General features: G+C 44.8%; 1 protein-coding gene across 1 annotated transcript in view; it reads right to left on the bottom strand.

The window, feature by feature from the left end:
* Narf (nuclear prelamin A recognition factor) overlaps positions 1-10,539 on the bottom strand; it is a 17,422-nt gene extending 6,883 nt beyond the window's left edge. Inside the window, exons 1-7 of the mRNA XM_021177725.2 lie at positions 10,424-10,539; positions 9,261-9,341; positions 5,221-5,364; positions 2,911-3,043; positions 2,567-2,701; positions 2,184-2,302; positions 582-711 (exon numbers count right to left, since the gene is read on the bottom strand). Coding sequence (XP_021033384.1) covers positions 582-711; positions 2,184-2,302; positions 2,567-2,701; positions 2,911-3,043; positions 5,221-5,364; positions 9,261-9,341; positions 10,424-10,450 — 769 coding nt within the window. The 5' untranslated portion in view covers positions 10,451-10,539. The remainder of the gene's footprint in view (positions 1-581; positions 712-2,183; positions 2,303-2,566; positions 2,702-2,910; positions 3,044-5,220; positions 5,365-9,260; positions 9,342-10,423) is intronic.
* Positions 10,540-17,391: the final 6,852 nt, after the last annotated feature.

Genomic DNA, 17,391 nt, shown 5'->3' with positions numbered 1-17,391 from the left:
CACATGTGAGAACAGCAGGCAGGGAAATGAAACTTGATTCAGCCCAATTTTAGGTACCAGGCCTGGGCCAAGACTTGAGAGTCTGACCACCAGTTTTTTTTTTTTTTTTTTTTTTTTTTTTTTTTTGTGCAAAGCACAGCACAATTTCAGAAAAAAAGATTGTTTGCAATTAATTCAGCCCTGTGTGTAAAATACAGCTTAAGACATGTTCACAATGAAGCTCTTTACAAAGTACATATGGCTTCCTCCCTAAGATGGGTTCTTATTGATTTAGAAACTACATCCATTCCAGCATCCCATGAAGAAGACAGGCTAAACATGTCTTTAACCTGTTTCACCTTCCTGGCTTCTCTATGCTCATCTGTGTGCACAGGCACTTTTGCCTGCTACAGGAAAGAGTGTCCGTGGGCTGTGGTGTAAGAGCACGTCACCTAAAGCCACACTGTCCACGTGGCTCTCCCAGAGACCTGACTCATCTGGAAATAGACTCTGAAGAACCTTCTTCACTTAGGCCACTGAGACCCCAAGAACCCTTGGCTCTCAGTGCCACACTGGCCTGTCAGAGCAGCCGGACCCCTCACCTGATGTCAGCACACAGTCAGTGCCCCGAGCACCATTTAAAGTAGTGGAAAGTCCCTCTCGAAGAGCTTCCAGCTTCTTATCATAGCAAGGAGCCACGACAACGTGGAAGATTTTCTCTGGAGACAGATTCTGTGGAGGAGAGCACTCAGCTCAGAGATCAGGGAGGCAGTGATGGCTGCAGCAGAGCATGGGTAGTCCCAGTTGCTGCTCCCATCCTGCCCATTGATGGTGCTGTCTCATGAGCTCTGCACAGATAAGAATAGTTTGTGCTGCACCTGCTCTACCTGAAGACTTTCTGAAACTGTTCAAGTGACAACATCCAGACCACCCCTCTGCTGAGACAAACCCTGAGCCAACAGTTGCCCAGTGACTTTACATGAAGGCCTGAGGAGAAAAGCCCTACTCAGGGCAGGGGTAGCGCTCAAGAGGAGACATTTTGATCCTAACCCTCTAGGGGTTTAAGCCAAGAGGTTGCCAGAGGCCAGAGCTCTAGGCCCAGCTGTCCCTACTAGGAGCTACAAGAGGATGTGTAACTTGGGCTCCACTCAGAGAACACCGGGCTGGCAGCCTGAGGAGACTAAGAATCACCAGAGCTCTCGCAGCAAGTATAAGAGGCCAAGGATGTAGACCACTCACTTTATAGCCGGTTTTCTGTCCCTCCAACTTAATATACATATGGTACAGGCATGGTAGGAGTGGTAATTTGCTAACTGTGGTGACTTTATGAATGAAGAAATGTTTTCTGTGTCAGGTGGATGTGGCCTTTGGGCTGCTGCAGTGTTTGAAAAGTCCTTCCCCGTGATATAGTTTCTGGTTACCGTGGGGCCCAAACAGTTATTCACATGAAAGAAGAAAGGCAGGGTGCAATCTATGTTTGGCTGTCTGATGCCTTGGAACTAAAGAGGAGGATGGGCTGAGGCCCAGTTACAAAGGATCCCTTTATCTACCATGTGACAGGCAGTGTGAAGACCATGGGACCGGGGGCTGCAGAGATGGCTCAGCGCTTAAGAAAACTGGCTGCTCTTCCAGAGGACCTGGGTCCAATTCCAAGCACCCATGTAGCAGCTCACAAACAGATATAATGCCAATGTCAGGGGATCTGATGGTATCTGCTGGCCTCTGTAGGCATAAGACATGCAAATAGTGCATAGACAAACAGACAGACAGACAGACAGGCAAAACATCCATACCCATAAAATAAGATGTAAAATTATGAAAAAAAAAAGGGGGGGGGGGGCTTGGTGTAGTAGCACATTTCTTTTTTTTATCAGCAGTGGCTGATAGATATCTGTGAGTCTGGGGCCAAGCAATCTACATAGTGAGTTCTAGGACACCAGAATTATATAGAATGTCCCTGTCTCAAAAAACCAAACCAAACCCAACCAAAAAGGCAGGATAGGGATGCTATCTGTGACCTGAAACAAAAAGCCAGGCTAAAGATGAAGCTTAGCTTCCTAAGGCAGCCAGAACAGAAGCAACCAGGCAGTGTCTCCATGGGTGGGGCCCGGGGCCTCCCTATCCACAGTGTGCTCTGCTGCCCCTCAGGCCTTGCTCACCTTGAGTCTCCCCTCTGCTGCTACTCTCGGGAGACACTGGCTTACCTGCTGCCTGGCAAAGTAATCCTTCACCAAGGAGCCCATGACCTGCTGGGGGGACTTGGCAGTACAGAGATATGGGATGATGGGGCGACCCAGCACCCGCTCAGCATATCTGACCCAACCTAGAGAGAGAGAAAGAAAGAGAGGGAGAGAGAGAATGAAGTCAGTTCCCATAGTTTTCTCCTGCCGTCTAGCACTAGGTACCATGAATTCCTGAGACTGTCACCTGTCACCCCAGGGTAAGTCAACATTCCTCCTCTATACTGTTCCTATTCATAAGGTGTCCTGCTCTACAAAGCTGGGTGAGATAGGCCTGCCATCCTCCAGCCAAAGCTAGGCCCATTATTTCTACAGTTCTGGTGAAATAGTACCAGCATTGTGCTCACCAGGACAGGCAGAGGTCAACATGGGCAGTTCACGCTGTTCCTCACTGTGTTGGTGATACCGGCGTACAAACTCCTTCTGACTCTCCAGAATGCTGAAGTCTGCAGCGATTGTGGTGTCGAATACATAGTGCACCCCTGCAGGGAAGAAGGATACGGATTCTTCCCTTAGACCAAGCATGGACACAGATCACATCTGACTTCTCTGTGCTCTATCTTTCATTTTATATTAAGACAAGATTTTACTATGCTCCTGTGTCCTTGAAAGTTGAACTTGAAAAATGAAAAGGGCCCTTCATGAGCTGAAAGTATCCATCGGTGCTATTATAAAGAGGTGATTTACTCACCAAGACTTTTGAGGAAGCCACACAGCCTTCTAGATGCATCAGTGACACTGAGGTTGAATTTAGCAGCAAAATAAGGCAGAGACTGAGGACACACAGACACAACCAGAACTCTGTGCTTTGAGGTGTCACATCTCTAGAGGAAGAGATAATAATGTCACATGTTTAATAGAAAATAGCAAATAGTTTTTTAGGTTTTTTTGTTTGTTTGGTTGGTTGGTTTTGTTTTTTTTTTTTTTTTTGGTGTTAGATAGGGTTTCTCTGTGTAGCCCTGGCTGCACTGGAACTCGTTCTATAGAGTAGGCTGGGCTCAGACTCAGAAGTGCACCTGCAGTGCTGGGATTAAAGGTATGCTTCACCATAGCTCAGCAAAACATAAAAAATTTAAATTACACTTTAAGAGAAAGACAGACAGACAGACAGACAGACAAGAAAAAGATGTAGGTTTCCGGGACAGCCAGGGCTACAAAGAGAAGAGAAACTATGCTTGAACACACACACACACACACACACACACACACACACACACACACACACAAAGCATAGGATTTTGGTGTGGCAGTGAGTGGTTGCCTCTTATCACCCCAGAGACTGAAGTCAGGAGAATTAGCACCAATCTCCTCCATGCCTAGGCTTCCAGTGTTGGCTCTAGTGTTGCAGTCTGTGAGGCTCCAAGGTGGGGCTCATTATCTGCAGGTGAATTGCAGGATGACAAGGAAAGCTAAATTTCCAACAAGATCCAATTTAGAAGTCATTTATAAGCTTTTAGGTCTTAGCCAGCACCACTTACCACTGTTGTTAATCTGTACCCTTTTAAAAGTTCTAGCCAATATAATCCAAACACAAGAGGTACAAAGCTCCCAGCTTGCTGCATCTGCCTATAATCCTAGCACTATACAGGCTGAGAAAGAAGAACAGAAGGATTGAGACCAGTCTCAGATACACAGACAATGTCACACAACACAAAAAGGTAATGATACAAAATAGATTTTTTTAGTTTAATAAAACTATAAAACTAAGATACTTTGACAACCCAGTCAAATACTAAATTTATAAAATGCCACATACTGCCAGATGGTGGTGGTGCACGCCTTTAATCCCAGCACTCAGGAGGCAGAGGTTGGCAGTTCTCTTGAGTTCAAGGCCAGCCTGATCCGCACAGAGTGAGTTCCAGGACAGCCAGGGCTACACAAAGAAATCTTGTCTGGAAAAACCAAATAAAATAAAATAAAATAAAATAAAATACCACATACAAAATAGACATGTTAGACAACAGAATTCTAATACACCTACAAAAATCAACATCATAGAAGGTAACAATAAAATGTAGTGTGGGGCTGGTGAGATGGCTCAGTGGGTAAGAGCACCCGACTGCTCTTCCGAAGGTCTGAAGTTCAAATCCCAGCAACCACATGGTGGCTCACAACCATCCATAATGAGATCTGACGCCCTCTTCTGGAGTGTCTGAAGACAGCTACAGTGTACTTACATATAATAAATAAATAAATCTTTAAAAAAATAAATAAATAAAATGTAGTGTGTTTCACAAAAATATCAGTAAACCTTATCACATCAAGAACAAGTTGCAGATACAAAGAATCAAGGAGCAATGACACACATTGATGGGGCCAGATCCTCAGGCACACGGGTGTCTAGAACCCTGTATGTATTTATCTACTCATTTATGTTCGTACATACATACACACACACATACATGATTAGTACATATGTATGTATATACATGATGGATAATTTTATGTCAACCTTACACAAGCTAGAGTTGTCTGAAAGGAGGGAACATCAATTCAGAACATGTTTCCATAAGATGCCTATTGTGGATCGTGCCCTCCCCATGCTGGTGATCCTGGGTTCTGTAAGAAAGCAGGCTATGCAAGCCATGATGAACTAGCCAGTGGCAGCACTCCCCCATGGTCTCTGCACCGCTCCCACCTCCAGGTTCCTACCCTGTTTCAGTTCCTAACCTGACTTCCCCTTCAGTGATATACTAATATGTGGGTGGACATGTAAGCCAAGTAAATCCTTTCCTGCCCAATTTGCTTTTGATCATAAACTGGTCATAAACACTGGGATTATGTTTCATCACAATAATACTAGGACTCTATCACCCACCCACCCAGCCATCCATCCATCCATCCCTCCATACTAGACAGATGTTCTACTGTTGTAGTTGCCCAAGGTGGTCTTGAACTCGCTTTGTAGCCTAGGCAGAATGTGAGCTTGCATGTGTCCTGCCCTAGTTTCCCAGTAGCTGGAATTACAGGCCTGCCCCATCAGTCCCAGATGACACCATACCTTATTAAGATTCAGGACATGGAGGAAGTCCTTGGCACTCTGCTGAGAAAGCTGGACACCTTCCTCCACAGTCACACAGCTGTCACATGCCAGGCAGTCACTCAGAAATATTTTTGCATCAGCCAATTTATGGAACTCTCCCTTCTATGAAAGAAAATGGTGTTAGTATTGTTTCTTTTCTTTTTTCGGTCTTTTATAACAGGATTTCAAGACCTGGTTGGCCCCGAACTCCCAGAGATCCATCTGCCTTTGCCTGCCGAGTGCTGGGATTAAAGGCACATGCCACCACTGCCTGGCTGGTAGCATTGCTTCTTTAGGGATGGTAACTGCATAAGCACAATAAAGAAAATAATTGACATTCAACATGGAGACAAAGTCATGGCTGAGGTGTCAGGAGCTACTGGGCAACGATTTCGGTTCCGAGCAACTCAGGGAGGTGAGGCACATGTCATGGCCAAGGCCACTGCAGGCTCCAAGGAGCCATGCAGATGCAGTCAAGGGTGAACTAGCCCAGCACTGTCATGTGGGAAGATGATACTCTGTGCCCGTTGCAAAGTGGCCTGATGGCCATCTCTTCCTCCTCTTCTTTCACCCTCCCTCTCCAGTGCCTGTGAGGCAGCTCCTGGCTCCCCTGCCTAGCTCCTCCAGCTCCACACCAAGGAGCAGACTTTCCATACAGTCAGGACTGGCTTGAGGCTTGCACCTGTGAGTAACACAGACTCAGGCCTCAGCGCCCAACTCTGAACTGCTCTTGCTCATCACTGCCCCACCCACACCTTTAAAAGGGGGACTGAACACCTGGATGCTAGGGCACTAGGACCCTGGTCCCTTTAACCCCGTTCTGAACCCCCACTTCCCATTCCATTGCCTGAAGCCCCTGACTGCACTCTCAGAGCGGGGCTCACAGCACAGCTTTTGCCTGCTCTTCCTTGCCCTACCCTGCCCCTCGGGGCTCACATTCAGTCCTATGGGCTCTGACTATTCTGAGTCCTGCCATAAAATATTCCGAATGAGCTCTCACCCATCTACTGGCCCCAACAGAGCTGGCATCCTGAAATTTATTTTCAGATCCCATTACCACACAGTGTCAACTTGCTTGTCCCCCTTAATGACCTAACAGGGTTAGCACCTCTTGTTCCTTATGCTCCCTAGCGTCTCTGAGAACCTAGAAGGTGCTTAGGTGCTAGAGATTAGGTGAGTGTCATAGCTCTCCTAACAAGTGCAAGGCTCAAGTTCAAATCAGGTATTAGTAAAAAATGAAACACATTAAAAACAGTAAGTGTCCAGTTAGTATTGGTAAATTAACATGGGAAGATGCTAAAGTAAGCAAGAGTCATTTCAGTCAATCACAGAAGCTCTGGAGGGAGTCTATGCAGTTTTTTTTTTCATAGTTTGTTGATATTTTTTGGATAGGATCTTGCCCTGTAGACCTGATCTGGCATTCACTATGTAGCACAGTAGGGCCTTGAACTTACAGCAGTTTCATCTTAGAACTCTGAGTGATGGGATTGCAGGTGTGTGTCAAAATGCTTGTTTTCATTTCTGGGGTGTGTGTGTGTGTGTGTGTGACTTTAAAATAATGTTCTCGGCTAAGCACCATGACACATGCCTTTACTCCCACCACTCCAGAGACAGAAGCAAGTGGATCTCTTGAGTTCAAGACCAGCCTAGTCTACATAGTGAGTTCCAGGCCAAGCAGAACTACATAGTGAGATCCTGTCTCCAAAAGAAGTAAACAAACAAATAAACAACATTTGGGGTCCAGGTTAGTTTCCTAGCCACCCCGTCATCTTCCTTCCTTGTTCTTGTAAACTGCTAGACTCTACGGAGGCCCTCTTTTTTTGATATAGTCCTTACCATTTCCAAAGCAGCTTTCTAGTTCCTGTCACCAGGGTCCCCAGGTCAGTCCAGTATCTCGCTATGCCTCGGGCTGTCTAGCTAGGCACTGGAAGCTGATGCTGTCTTCTAAGTGACTTCCATCCATTCTCCTCCTGCTCCCTGGCTTCTATATGACACTTCTGTAACCTATCCTAAAGCATACATCTGAGGGGATGGGGGAGGCCATATATACACAGATTAAAAAAAAAAAAAAAAAAAAAGATGCTAGGCTTAATGACATAAGCCTTTATCTCAGGATTTCTGAAGCGATCATTGAACTCAAGGCCAGCAGGGTCTAAATAGCAAGTGTGACCATCTCAAAAGTAAAATAGGGGGCTGGCGAGATGGCTCAGTGGTTAAGAGTGCCAAATGCTCTTCCGAAGGTCCCAAGTTCAAATCCCAGCAACCACATGGTGGTTCACAACCATCCGAAACGAAATCTGATGCCCTCTTCTGGAGTATCTGAGGACAGCTACAGTGTACTTACATATAATAAATAAATAAATCTTTTTTTTTTTAAAAGTAAAATAGATAAATAGGAGCTGGAGATAGCTCAGCAGTAGAGAACCCAGGTTAGATACCCAGCATCCATACAGTGGTTAACAGCCATCTATAACTCCAATTCCAGGAGATCAAACATCCTCTTCTGATCTCAGCGGGCACCAGGCATTTATGTAGTGCAGACATCTATCAGATGGTCCATCCTACCTTCAATTCTTACCTTCAGGGCCCAGTCTACCAACTTTTACCCAGCATCCCTTAGCCTTTTAAAAATTATGTCCATACTAAACTGCCAAGATGTTGGTTAGACTGTGTTCAAACTTATCTCATCCTTACCAGAACCCTCGGATGGAAGAAACTCAACGCCTCACAACACTGATAAGAAATAGGGCCTCAAAAGGGTTGTTTTATTTTTGGAGATGGAATTTTGCTGTGCAGTCTAGGCAGGCCTCCCCTTCTCAGGCATGCACTAACATGTCAATGGGATTTTATACGACAGGGTAGGCATTAGGGTACAGGTCTGGTGTCTAAAGCATTGGCCCAAACTGACCCAGGACTCCAGGGACCATTGCCTCTTGGTGCACTGCTGCTCCCAAAGCACAGCACTGGCACACACAGGAGGGCCAGAACTATGCCCATCAGATTAAACAGTACATCAGAAGTACTAGGTCGAAGGAAAAAAAATCCTGCCATCTACTTCCCCCATGTCATTAATTCTACACTTACATAAAAAAAAAGTTTTATATTACATTGACTGATTGCTTTCTTGTTTGATGTTGTGTGTGTGTGTGTGTGCAATATGTTGGTGTAAAGGTAGAAAGACGACTTGTAAAAACTGGTCTTTTCCTGTCACCTGTGTTCATAAGTCTCTAGATGTCATATATGGGTTCTGGGGATCAAACTGACATCCTGAGACTCAGTGGCAAGTGTCTTTACCAGCTGAGCTATCTAGTAAGCTCTAAAATCAATTTGTTTGTTTGAAATGATTGAGTTCAGAATTTCAGGCTAGCTAGCTAAGCACTCTATCAGTTGACTAATCCTTAGCCCTCCCTCAGTTATTGTTTTGAGATAAGGTCTCATTATACAACCTAGGTTGACCTTGAGCTGGACCTCCAAAGGTGTACCAGCATTCCTGACTAGTCCTAATATTTTCTAAGACAACAGTGACTGTAACCTTCTCTGTGAATCCATAGTGTGGCATGACACATGCAGAAGCCTCTTCAGAGCATGAAGTGAGACAGGTATGAAGCTCAGCTCCAAATGTGATATAATATGTGATACAGTATGTACAAACAAGCATCACTATTAGCTGAAACAAGGACTGAACTAAACAAGCAGCTTAGTTAACTTAAACAGCAAGCTTAAAGAATCATGGAACTTGAGCCTCAAGTCTTTGCATGCACTACAGAATGTGAGTTCCTTCCATTTTGTAGAATAAGGTTTCAACACTGCACCACAATGATCCTATTTCTCAAGCAGTTCCTGGCCTGGTATGTTTGAGAAGACTCAAGACTGTCCTATACATGGCTCTTCCCACTTTTACTTCAGTCTTTCTTAGAGCAGTGAAGTGCAAGGTAGTATAAGACCTGACAGGAGAAACAACAGTAGCCACTCCACTCACGCTCACGTTAGGCTGACACAAACCCGAAACATCTACTTGCCTCTTCACTCTCCTTGGCCGGGCTGGCCCCATCGCTGGACACATTCTCCTGATCATCAGTTCTTGATTTTTTACTGCATTCCTTTAAAAAAAAAAAAAAGGACAGGGGATGTTAGAAAGGAAAATTATTTTTCTTTTCTCTATTTTTATTTATCTATTTTTTTCCTTTTTAGATCAAGTCTTTCTACATAGTCCTGGCTGTCCTGGAACTCACCATATAGACCAGGCTGACCTCAAATTCACAGAGTCTGCCTCTGCCTCCTGAGTGCTCGGATTAAGATGTGTACTACCATAATTTTTTTTTTTTTAATGAGATAGGGTCTTGATAAATTGCACTGTCTAACTTTGAGCTCCTGCCTCAATCTCTCAAGCACTGGGATCATTGGTGTGTACCACCGAGCTCAGCCAAGAATAATTTAGTGTGATGCCAAAAAACAAAACATATCCTGAGCAGTCGATCTTACTTCTAGAAACCCTTTCTACAAAATAAAATCATCCATACTTATAGAAGGGTACACATAAACACACACACCCTCCATTTGTATTTGTAGTAACTAAGAACAGGAAGTGATCTAACCGTAATGTATATTAGAACATTTAGATGTGGCTATTACACAAAATTACAGGCGATTCTCTGAAAAAAAAAAAAAAAAACAACGTATGGAGTATTTGGATATGATACAATTCTTGTAAAAAAAAAAAAACAAAAACAAAAAAACAAACGAGATTCCTGCACATGCATCACGTGTGAAGGCAAGTGAGGCAGCTGTCAGTCACTTCAGCCACCTAGTGGAGCAGGACAGGAGGGCCTGCCTGACCTTTATTCCTTCTCCACTTCGTTTTATTGAAGTTTGTTGTTGTTTAAGTATAAGAGCCGCTCAAAGCATCATTTCTAATTACTTCATTAATCGTTCACTTCCACAACAGGGTGCCCGGACTGAGATCAATCCCCGGCCCCAGAACAGTAGCTTCCACGGAGAGTCCCGGCGGTGCACTCGCCCACAGTGGACAACAGCCAGCTCGCCGCCCAGTCCTCTGCAGACAGGTGATGGCTGTCAGAGGCGGACATAAACACAGAGCAAGGTGCACCCGGCCGAGTCCGACCCTTTACCACCGATTCCAGCCTTGGCTTTCGCCCCTAGCCCCGCCGGACGACGCACCCACCTTTCGTGTACAGTGCTCACACTTCATCTGGAGTGGGACTGGCGGGAGGCCGACGCGCCTAAGCAGAGAGGAGTAAGGAAGACTGGAACACCGCCGCCTGCCGCCCGCTAGCGACCTGCGACCCTTTGTTGTCTTCTTGCACGGAGGCCCCGCCCCAAAGACTGTAGTAGACCAATGAGAGAGCCTAAGCAAGATGAGCCACACCCCTGAGCCAATGAAAAGAGTGCATGGATGGTATGGCACGCTCACCCCTCCTCCGCCACCTAAGCCAATAAGAGTGTGAGGAAGTGGCAGGTCCCTCCCAGGAGCCAATCAGAAAACGGGGGTGGAGCTTGTCCCCTACTAGTAGCTGCCCGGCCCGGACACATCCTTCTGTCAGTTTTTGCCTGGTTAAGGACTGATGGGGAAAGTTGGCAAAGGCAGGCGTATGAATCAGGAAGAGTGCGCTTACCGAGCGGACGAGGCCGAACCGCGGCGACCTCAGAGCGCCTTGCTCAGTGGCCGCGGCCTGGCCCGCTCAATCAAGTTAGCGTCGTAAGTTCGGCTCGGCTGCGTCTCCTGGAGGGCGGAGCTGGCGCCGCCCTCTATCGCCGCCATGACCATCCAGCGAAGCCTCACGTAGGCCGGTGCGGCACAAGTGCACATGCGCAGTAGCTTGCATTGCTTTATGGGCAATGCTGCTGAGTCTGGCGTGTAGATTCAAAGTAGGCTGACCTTGAATCTTGGCGAGTTAGCGCATGCCTTTAGTCCCAGAACCCAGGAGGCAGAGCAAGGCATATCTCTGAGTTCCAGGACAGCCAGTGCTACACATGTACCTGTCTACAAACAAAATGACAAGTAGGATAAGCAGGCCTATTGGCAATTACCCAACACTCAGGAGGCTGAGGCAGGAAAATGCTAAAATTAAAGCCAACACTGCCCTATACTGCTACACAGTGAGACCTGTCTCCAAGGCAGATTAAATGCATTATTCTTTTGTTGTGTTCCAATCCCCTGGGAAAAACCAAAGACAGACTCAATTCAAATTTAAATTAAATAAGTGCATTCTTACTCCTACCTGAAGGACAGCGGCTTTAGAGCCAACCAGCATGCTGGAAGAAGGCTAAAGGAAAGCTTTATAAAGTGAATATCATAGATGCACACCACCTACAGAATAGCGCAAGTTACATAATATACAAAAGATGGATCTTATCTATGGAATCCACAGCTGGGCAAGAGAATCATCCAGTGTAATAATTTACATATAACTCCCCTGGGACAGCTAAAGAAACATACTATAGTACCAGGCATTCCTTAAAGGCCATTGACCTTTGACCTGGAATGTCAATAATAGAATGAGATTATAGGATAATGGTTTACGGAGGGAAGTGTCTCTAATAACTGAGAGCAGCCTGTTTCTGGACGGGCAGTAACAGTGCCCCCAGGTTACGGCTGGCTGTCACATCCCCAGCCCTAAATTCTCTGAATTAGCTTGTTAAATGGAGTTTGTTTTGCAGTACCTTCTAAAAGCTGAGTTTAAACATATCATTAGGAATATAAGGGGGCTAGGGAGATGATGGCCTTAGCACAGCCTTTCTTCCAGAGGATCAAAGTTGGTTCGTAGCACCTGTGACTGATTGGCTAGAAACTTCCCGGGCTCCAACTTGAGGGTTCTAGTCACCGGAGGCAACAGACACAGAATGCATTTGCACACATCCTGCCAAAATGCTCATAAAACAAAAAGAAATATGAATTTAGGGCCCATGAAACAGTTTAATAGGTAAACCAAGGTAAACTCCTGCAAGGTGTCTTCTCCTCCATTTGCTACTATGGTTGTGCGCACACACAACATAAAGAAATAAAAATGTTAACATCATTGTGAGTTTACCTTACTTTTAGTTCACTAAAATTATTCTCAGTGATGTCGGGTGTATGGGCAATTGCCCGAGGAGCTCCAGGTCCCATCCAGAACCAAAACCTATTCTGTCTCACAGGCTATCTTTTGGTTCTCTTCCTCTCTCCTGTATCATGCAGTTTCCCCATGTATATGGAAAAATATATATGTATATGTGTATGTATGTGTGTGCATTTGTGTATATACTTGCACACGTATGGACGTTGGTTCTCTCCTACCATCCTGGTTCCAAGGATCAAACTCAGAACCAACTCTAGGAGATTAGTCATTTTGCTGATCCTCTTGGTTACTAACTGCAAGGTTAGGCAAGACTAGGGAAGGGAAGACAGGAATCATAAGACCTGTCTAGTTGTCTAGTTGGGGAGTTTCTTTTGTTTCTATATCCTTTGAGCTACACTCATATGAACTGTCAACACATTCTTTTTGTTTTGCACACTTATATAGCTAAAAATGTTTTTATTCTCAAAATTCTGGTAGAAAGGACTTGATATCAAGTACCCTTCACTACTGAGGAGAGCTGTGTAAAGATTACTCTTACACTAAGAGTCTACAAATGTTCAATGACATATTATGTCTGATTTGGTTATCCTGCTGGAAGCCAGTCAGACACTATGACCCATACCTGTAATGCTTAGAAGCAGTAACCAAACATTCACGTCCACACCCAACTTGTGGAGTTTTATTAAGATGGAGTCTCTTGAGGCTGGAGGAATGGCTTAGCAGTTTAGAGCATTTGCCATTGCAGAGGACCTGGGTTGACTCCTGATTCTGTGTGTTGGTTCCCAACATTTCCATTAACTCCTGTCCCCAGGGTATGTGACACCCTGCTTGGTTTTTGTTGTTCTTTTGGTTTGGGGGGATTTTTTGTTTGTTTGTTTGTTTGTTTGTTTGTTTTGAGACAGGGTTTCTGTGTGTAACCCTGGCTGTCCTGGAACTCACTCTGTAGACCAGCCTGGCCTTGAAATCTGGGATCCACCTGGCTCTGCCTCCCAGGTGCTGGGATTAAAGGTGTGCACCAATACTGGCTGGCAACGACGCACTCTTTTGACCTCTGTGAGCACCAGACATGCATGTGGTATACATACTACACGCAGGAAAAACATTCACACACACAAAATAAAATCAAAGGCCAGCTATGGTTTTGCATTCCTTTTATCTAAGCACTTTGGAAACAGGCGGATCCCCACGAGGTTAAGGCTTGCCTGGTTCACACAGCAAGTTCCGGACAACCCAGAACTAAAGTGAGGCCCTATCTAAAAAATAACCAAGTAAATTAAAAAAAAATCAAATATGTATTCTATATTGAGCCACATACCCAGCCTGCAAGATGTTTTCTTAGGTCATACTGAACTCTTCAGGCATGTACTTATTTATTATTTTTCAGTGTTGTGTGACAGAACTTCCTGATTTGTCATTATGTCACAACATACACATAATCCTCATCCCAGAGAAGGAGCCCATGACAGACCACAGTATGGATCCCACCAGAGTCCAACTTGGGGAACCAATGAGTTCTACTGGGTTATTTGCAGGAATATGGGTGAGGGGTTATGAGAGTCAAAGTGATTCAAAATGCATCACAAAAGCCAACCACAGCTTGGGTGACAGCTCACAAATCTGGGACCCTGGAGCACATGCCACAGGTTACAGGTAGCTCAAGAGGTTGGAGAGTGTCTCTTTTCTAAGTGTCCCAGTTGGTCTAACCCTCTTGCAGGCAGCTGGTCTGGTCTGAGAGTTTTCTTAGCAGGTGATCTTCCTTCTGTCTGAGAGAGACTTTCAGCTTTTGTTGCTTACATGTACTTTCCTGATAAAATATTTATATTGGGGGCTGGGGAGATGGCTCAGCAGTTTAGAGCACTGGCTGTTCTTCCAGAGGACATGGGTTCAATTCCAAGCCCTCACATGGGCAGCTCAAAACTGTACTCCAGTTGCAGCAATTCTGACACCTTCACACAGAATGCATGCAGGCAAACACCAATGAATATATAATAAATTTTAAGATGTTTATATTGCCTTGTGTTGTCATTATAGCTCTGCAAGTGGATAATTATAAACAAGTTTTGCATAACCAACATCAGTTTCTGAGAGGTACAGAAATTGTTCAGTTTCATTAGCATAGGTGCTGGAAAAACAAACTACCTACACTGAACCAATATAGCTTGCTTTCAATCTGCCCTCTAGACTCTCAGCTACACTCAAAGCAACTGGGGTTGCTTAGTCTCAGGCAAATGCTCTATCGCTTAGCTCAATGATTTTAGCTTACTACATAGGTACTAGGTTACATCTCCGAGAGGAAAGGCTTTCTCAATGAGAGCAGTGCAGCTGTGCTATGAGGGGGAAAGTGTTCCCCAATAGTGCCATAGCTCTGAGGGAAACCACCAATGTTGTTAAACTGTCGTTACAGTGGAAGTGTTACAGCTCTGAAAGGAGAGCATTCTAGCAGTTGGGAGCCAAGGACTAACACAAAATAACCCGACACAACAAACCTCATTAAGAGATAGATTTGCTGGGAGCCGGACGTGGTGGCGCACGCCTTTAATCCCAGCACTCGGGAGGCAGAGGCAGGCGGATTTCTGAGTTCGAGGCCAGCCTGGTCTACAAAGTGAGTTCCAGGACAGCCAGGACTATACAGAGAAACCCTGTCTCGAAAAAACCAAAAAAAAAAAAAAAAAAAAAGAGATTTGCTGGGACAGAACAAAGAGAGTGGTTGCCTATGTTTGGATGAGAGGTAGATTGGAGCTGAGCAGGAGACAGACTTATTATAGGGCTTCTTCGGGGAGGAGTTTTGCCAGGGGCCTGCCCAGGCAGCTTGTCCACAGGGCAGTCCAGCCATGGAGGAGATAAGGTGAGTGAGTGCGGAGGTGGCCAGGCAGTCTTGCACCTGTGACTGACCGGCAACCAGGTGCTTCTTTATTTTACAGGTTTCACAGAACAAAAGACGATTTCACAAAACAATGATCATTTAGGAAGTACAGATTATATTTGATTTTTCATTTTATGTCCAGAGTTACAAGTTCAGTCACAATCAGAGAATACAAATAGAACAGATTTTATTTGTATCATCAGCCCTATAACTCCAATTTAAAGAACCTAAAGAATGTCTCCTCCAAAGCAAACACATGTATTATATGACAGCCTGCTTTTTGGCTGGCAATGTTTGCAATTTTAAAGCACTCCAGACAAACAAAATATCTGAACTGGTCCTTTTATTAATAACAAATACTAATACCTAACTTCTTTTATTACTTCATCATCTATGCTATAAAGTAGGGAAAGTTTATTTTAGTCAACCTATGTTACTTACTGAGTTCTATTCCTCCAAGGGTGTATCCTGTATGACCCCCTATCTTTAAACTTCATTTTCAGAAAGCTCTAAGCATACTGTAAAGGGAGGCCTTGAATGTAACCTATTCTCCTGGCCAGTCAGAGTTTGTCAGTTGTCTCCGTTTACCCTGCACCAATTACACTGTTTGAGTTAGCTTAGGGGGTGATACACCAAGAAGTTTCCTGCAGTAATGGTCTTATCTAATTATGTGTTTATCTGTGTTTTAATGATCTCCAGAACATAAGGAAGGCTTACGAATACAGCCAGATAAGGTTAATTTTAGAATCTTCCTAAGAGAGACTCGAACATAATTTTTCTCAGGAAAAGACACAAAGTGAGTCACAATGCAGAAAGTCCCCAAGAATGCAGCACGCAGAGACCAAGCCTCAAAGGTGACAGAATGGCAGTGATCATTCAGCTCAGCTCAGCTCAGCAGGAACTGTGTCAAGCAGCTGTGCTGGCTTCATGACTGTCACTGTTTCCAGTCGATGTGGCTGTGCCAGAGTTTTCCAGGGTGATTTCCAGAGTGGGGATTGGTGAGGTTTCAGTTCAAGACCAGGGATTGGTGGGATTTCTAGCTAAGGGATTAGTGATTTTCGTGCTCAGGAATTGGTGGAGTTTGGTAGATTTTTCAAACCCAGAAGTAGGCTTGGATCTTTTGGCCTACAGGTACAAGCAGAGGTGTCACCTACAACCAATCTATTAGGGGAAATAAATTATTGCTAGACTGTGTGATCTCCAAAGTTAAGTGGTTTTTAAAAATTAACTAAAAGCAGCTAGATATAGTGACACACACCTTTAATCCCAGCACCTAAGAGGCAGAGGCAGGAGGACTCTGAGTTGGAGGCCTGCCTGGTCTACATAGTGAGTTCTAGTGTAAAAGGGCCCCAGGCCTTAGCACAACTGACTCACGATGGAGGTACCATTCAAACTGTAATCTCGGCACACAGCACAGTCATGGCTAACATTATGTTCATGGCTAACACTAATGTTATGTTTACAGTTTAAAATTTCTGGGCTTTTTGAGAACTGCAAAGCAGAATTAGACTTACAAATGTTAAGGGCTGTTAAAGGTTACTTTTTTACTTCTGTTTCTGCTTCTGTAAATAAAGCTTGTTTTGCATAAGAGGACCTTCTGCTTGTACTGGCACAGAATGTAACTTGTGGTTTTTGCCTTTATAAACCCCTGACTGAGGTGACTGGGGGCTGCATTCAGGAATTCCGAGTCTTGGGTGTAGACCTGGTACCAGTTTATAAATAAAAGCCTCTTCTTAAACTGGGCAGTTCCCAGCACTCAAGAGGCGGAGGCAGATAGATCTCTGTGTATTTGAAGCTAGCCTGGTCTACAGAGTGAGTTCCAGGACAGCCAGGGGGATGTGTGGGGAAATCCTGTTTTGGGGAAAAAAAAAAAAGGAGAGGGAAGAGAAAGAGAAAGAGAAAGAGAAAGAGAAAAAGAAAGAGAAAAAGAAAAGAGAATAAATCCAGCTTTAAACTGAGTATAGCAGCATGTGCTTTTAATTCTAGCACTCACAAGGCAGAGTGGGCCAGATACCAGAGTTCCAAGCCAACCAGAAATACATGCGCGCGCACACACACTCACACACGCACATCATACAGACAAGCAAAAACAACAAAAACAGGGATGGAGAGTTGGCTCAATAGTTAAGAGTACTAGCTACTTTCCCAGAGGTCCTGAGGTTCAATTCCCAGCAACCACATGGTGGCTCACAACCATTTGCAATGGGATCT

This window comes from Mus caroli, chromosome 11 (genome assembly GCF_900094665.2).
Source record: "Mus caroli chromosome 11, CAROLI_EIJ_v1.1, whole genome shotgun sequence".
Classification (NCBI taxonomy): Eukaryota; Metazoa; Chordata; class Mammalia; order Rodentia; family Muridae; genus Mus; species Mus caroli.
Note: the sequence above shows the minus strand (reverse complement) of the source record. Positions and strands in the feature narration are given on the sequence as shown.